We start from the raw sequence: 4,730 nt of genomic DNA on the forward strand, positions 1-4,730 counted from the left end.
CCCAAAGGGTAGCATATTTCTGAAACTTTGCTGAAGGTTAAAGTAACTTAAGTTGAACATTTCTGCAAAAAAATATAATTGGGTATTTTTTCCCGATTTATAGAAAAATCGTTCCAATGAGGAAGCAAAATTCTATTCTGGAAAAACCCAAATTTTTACCATTTTTCAAATATTCCTGTAAAAAAAGCGACAGGGTAGTGTATTATTGAAACTTTGCTTAATGTTTCAGTAACCTAAGTTGAACATCTCAGAAAAAAATGGATTGGGTAGTTTTTTTCTGATTTTTAGAAAAATCGTTCCGAAATTTCGGCAAAATTTGATTCTGGAAAACCCAAATTTTTACCATTTTTTCAAATTATTTTTTTAAAAACCCACAGGGTAGTGTATTTCTGAAACTTTGCTTAATGTTAAAGTAAATTAAGTTGAAAATTTCTACAACAAAATTGGATTGGGTATTTTTTTCTGATTTATAGAAAAATTGTTCTGAAATTCAGGCATAACTCCATTTCTGGAAAAAACCAAATTTTGACCATTTTTCAAATTATTCTCAAAAAAACCACAGGGTCATGTAGTTCTGAACTCTTATTATCGTTCAAGAACCTTAACTTGAACATTTCATAAAAAAATTGGATTGGATATTTTTTCCAATTTATCATGTTTTAGTTCAACAGTTTGGTCAAAATTCTATTTCGTGAAAAACCAAAATTTTTATTATTTTTTCTTCAAAATTTTTTCTTCAAATTATTCTTAAAAAAAAAATCCCACATGATAGTGTATGTATTCCTGAAACTTTGTTTAATGTTAAAGTAACTTAAGTTGAATATATCAGAAAAAAAATTGAAAGGGTATTTTTTCCGATTGATCATGTTTATAGGGTCCTAGTTCTGAAGTTCGATTGAAATTCCACTTATTGAAGTTTTTTTTCTACAAAGTTCTTCAGCCCTCCCAAAAAAGGGTAGAATATTTCTGTAAATTCTGTCAATGTGAAAGTTTCTTATGTTGAACATATCATAAAAACAATAGACCAGGATTTTTATCTATTTATAGTAACATAGTTTCAAAGTTCAGTCAAAATTCTATATATCTTGAAGAAGAAATAAAAAATGTTCAGGTTTTCAAATTATTAAAAAAAAAAATAGGTTAGGAGGATATTCCTGAAACTTGTCTTAATGTTGATTCTACATTAGTGCTAAATTTCATGAAAAAAAAATTGGCATTGTAAAAGTAAAAATACATGAGTATCTGTTCAATCAGTTTAGCAAAGAACTCTCAATGTCAGAAATTGCTTGTTCCCTCAATGCTCCATTCTTTCTACAGTGTCTAGAGAAAAAAATTGTTATTTGCTGTGGAGTGAGAAACTCTTCAATTGAAAATCTTCTGGTCCCATCTGCATTTTTCACGCTCCTCATCACTACGGCAACATTTTCAGGGTCTTCCTTATGCCCTGTTTCTATCAAAAAGTTCTTCTGATTGTCACTAAATCTCTTATTTTTTCTGTCAGTTTTTATTGCCCAACCACGGGATAGATGGTGTTCCCCTTCCATTTCACCACAGTTTCCTGTGAGAGTAATTTTTTTTGAATTTACTTGGGATTCTGCTAATTTGTCAACATATTTAGTCTTCAGCACATCTACTTTACTGACTCTTTCTGAATGAATTTCACAGTTGTCCAGAATTAAATGGTTGTTAAAGTCCTGATGGGAGTTAAATGATGCAGTGCATCCATCATTAGTACATGTAAATATGTCTTCACTTTGGTGGGTTGATGAAGATGATGAAGATGATGAAGATGATGCTGCTGTTGTTGTTGATGATGATGCTACTGATGATGACGACTGTACAAGAGGATGGAAGTCAACTATTTCACTTGGGTTTTCAATGATTCTCAATTTCGGCACAGTGACATCTTCCTGGTTTAATGGTACAAGTTTACCTGCAAAGGATAAAGCAAAAAATGCAAAACGGCTTAAAAAAACTGATAAAAGATACACATTATACAGACAATTATTCTACTATCGACCTTTAAACTATACTAATACAGGTGTACAGATAATATGAAGTAATATATGTTTATGTATTGTAGATGACAATGTGGTCTCTTTGTATCCTGCTCCTGTCGCGAATGAATGGTTATGACCAATTACTGTTAACATCACAATTCAATTTGGGGTCCTGATTGTGGTACGTGTTTAAGTCATATTGATTTCTTTCAAAAACATATTCAATGATTGGATTAGAAAACAAAAGTAACAAATTAATTACAGGTTAAAGACAATAATTGTTTTGTCTTTAAATATCAGCTGGATTTGTACTAGACTCAACAGGAGTAATAGCTTGATGAGGCTTGCATTACACCTGTTTCTCAGCCCTGTAGAAATACAGCTAAACCTGACATCTAAAGACACTAAACAATAATTGTCTATATATAAAAAAAAAGATGTGGTATGATGCTATGAATGAGACACCTCCCAACAAAACACAAAATGACACAGAAATTAAAAACTATAGGTCACCTGACGGCCTTCAACAATGTATGTATGTTTTTTGTTATTCTGACTTACTATTGATCATATATACAAATGTCAGAGGCAAATTAGAATTTGAAAACTAAAGTATCGCCTGATATCCACTTAATTTTCACTTTTACATCTAACTGAGATTTGACAATGTGCTGTGCCCTTGATTGCTTAAAACAGGTATTGTGCTTTAGACAGTCATGACTTGTGACCTTCTGCTGTTGTTTTTTCTATGGTCAGGTTGTTGTCTCTTTGACACATTCCCCATTTCCATTCTCAATTTTATGAGTGAGGTAGTTTCGGTTCCATTTGAGATTGTATTTGATAATTTGGTCCTTTATTTGAGCTATTGCTCCTTATCCCTTTTTTCTTAAATCTGGCAAGAATCAGGATCTGCTTATTTTCCTGCAACACCTTAGGTTGTTCCCATTCATTTTAGGACACAACTACAGTCCCTTTACTTTAAACCACCTACTACAAGAAGCAGAGGATGAAAAGGCACACTTAACATAAATACTTCAATATTGAACCTAGCCTCTCTCCCAAAGATTGTTTATGGGACTGCGTTACTTTGGCACTTGTTCAATTCAAGATTACCTGCTCCAAGCTTGTAGTGTCTCCAGACTTTTACACCATTTTCAACAAACTCAAAGTTATTCATGGCTGATATAGATGGAATTTGAACTTTCTGGTGAGGTTGTGTAGGACTAGTGTCAGTTTCAACCACTTTAACTACATAGTGCACTTTTTTGGAGGTTTTTTCTATTGCCTACAATGTAAAATTGAACAAAATAAGTAAACCAAATTGGATGATAATTTCATTGTGTTGTGCACATATATAACCAAATACAATTATTCGAAACAAAATGTTAAAACAAGAAATTAGAAAAGTTCCAGCTACAAATAAAAATCTAGATATGACAAACTAAAGCTATTTTTGTGTAGCAACACAACCTGACTGAAGTTAAATGATATTTTTATAATACATGTATGGAGATTTAATAAAAAAAAAAGTGTAATAGGTGAACTAAAATTTGTTAACAGTTTTAATTAGATTATGTCAACAATTTAACGGTATATATATATATATATATATATATATATATATATATATATATATATATATATATATATATATATATATATATACAAGGTTGATGCTGTTGCAGAAATCATGCATACGGAATTCATGACCTTGTATTTTAAAAATTTATTGTAGACATTGCATTAGAATGAAGATAACAGAATGATATTTAACCATAGATATGATGCTTCCAGTCCACATGTTACGTGATAATTAAATAAACCATGCACATCATTACAAATGATGATGAAACCACACTGATTTATTAGGGTTAAAGTCTAAAATTGCAAATAATATTTTAAAAGATCCAATCATATTTGAACAGCTGTGTACAAGATTTCCTGTTTCATATAAAACTACTAGAAAGCAAAGCTTACAAATGATTGTAGGCGTGGCATACCTATTATGTAATTCATTCACTCTTAGAAACAATGTTTTACAAAATTAGTAAAATACACTGCAATGTAATGCAATGATATGCAATGATATGCAATGTAATGCAATAAAATGCAATGTAATGTAATGTAATGCAATGTAATGCAATGTAATGCAATGTAATACAATGTAATGCAATGTAATGCAATGTTATGCAATGATATGTAATGTAGACATTTACTTACTTCTTTCATCTCTGTTGCTGTCAAGACATCATTCCCTTGGTTAATGTATCTCCTTATGCTTGATTTCAGTGTTGCTGCTGTTCGGTCATATGCTCCCTTTCCACTCTGTGCTTCACAGAAGTCATATGAGGTTACAAACTTACTACAATACAAAGCATATATTGTGGCTGAGCTTTTGTAACAGCCAGCATTGTCTGACCATAGATGGATTTTGTCTATGCTGTTGTCTTGTTCTTTCAGATCATTGACTATATCAAGGATGACTGCAGACGTTGCATACGAGTCTTGTGGTATTTGGCCATTAAAAATATGGTTGAAAGCTAAACTTTCAATAACATTTCTTCGACGAAAAGCTACACCTATATGCCAAGAAAGACCTCGTTTAGCAAACCAATTGCTCTGGTCTTCTCTGAACCTTCGTGGGAGGAACTTCCTCGCCCAATCAAGAACTATCAAAATGTCATTTGGACCCATGGTGTTCATAATTTCTGTTTTAGGCTTTCTCTTGAT

The 4,730-nt window shown here is 31.7% G+C and overlaps 1 protein-coding gene across 1 annotated transcript; it reads right to left on the reverse strand.

Moving 5' to 3' along the window:
• Nucleotides 1-1,082: 1,082 nt before the first annotated feature.
• LOC143074514 (uncharacterized) lies at nucleotides 1,083-4,730 on the reverse strand. Its single transcript, XM_076249936.1, has 3 exons — nucleotides 4,221-4,730; nucleotides 3,114-3,285; nucleotides 1,083-1,933 (listed from the first exon to the last, which is right to left on the reverse strand). The coding sequence occupies exons 1-3, from the start codon at nucleotides 4,701-4,703 to the stop codon at nucleotides 1,251-1,253; spliced, it is 1,338 nt and encodes a 445-aa protein (XP_076106051.1). The 5' UTR covers nucleotides 4,704-4,730; the 3' UTR covers nucleotides 1,083-1,250.

Source organism: Mytilus galloprovincialis, chromosome 5 (assembly GCF_965363235.1).
Source record: "Mytilus galloprovincialis chromosome 5, xbMytGall1.hap1.1, whole genome shotgun sequence".
NCBI lineage: Eukaryota > Metazoa > Mollusca > Bivalvia > Mytilida > Mytilidae > Mytilus > Mytilus galloprovincialis.

What these genes read in the sequence shown, in the direction of transcription:
- LOC143074514 (XM_076249936.1), bottom strand. Translation starts at nt 4,703, where the DNA reads ATGAACACCATGGGTCCAAATGACATTTTGATAGTTCTTGATTGGGCG. An exon ending in CAGCAACAGAGATGAAAGAA is followed by an intron (nt 3,286 to 4,220) that starts GTAAGTAAATGT and finishes TTTACATTGTAG; the next exon opens with GCAATAGAAAAAACCTCCAA. An exon ending in ACACTACAAGCTTGGAGCAG is followed by an intron (nt 1,934 to 3,113) that starts GTAATCTTGAAT and finishes TATCCTTTGCAG; the next exon opens with GTAAACTTGTACCATTAAAC.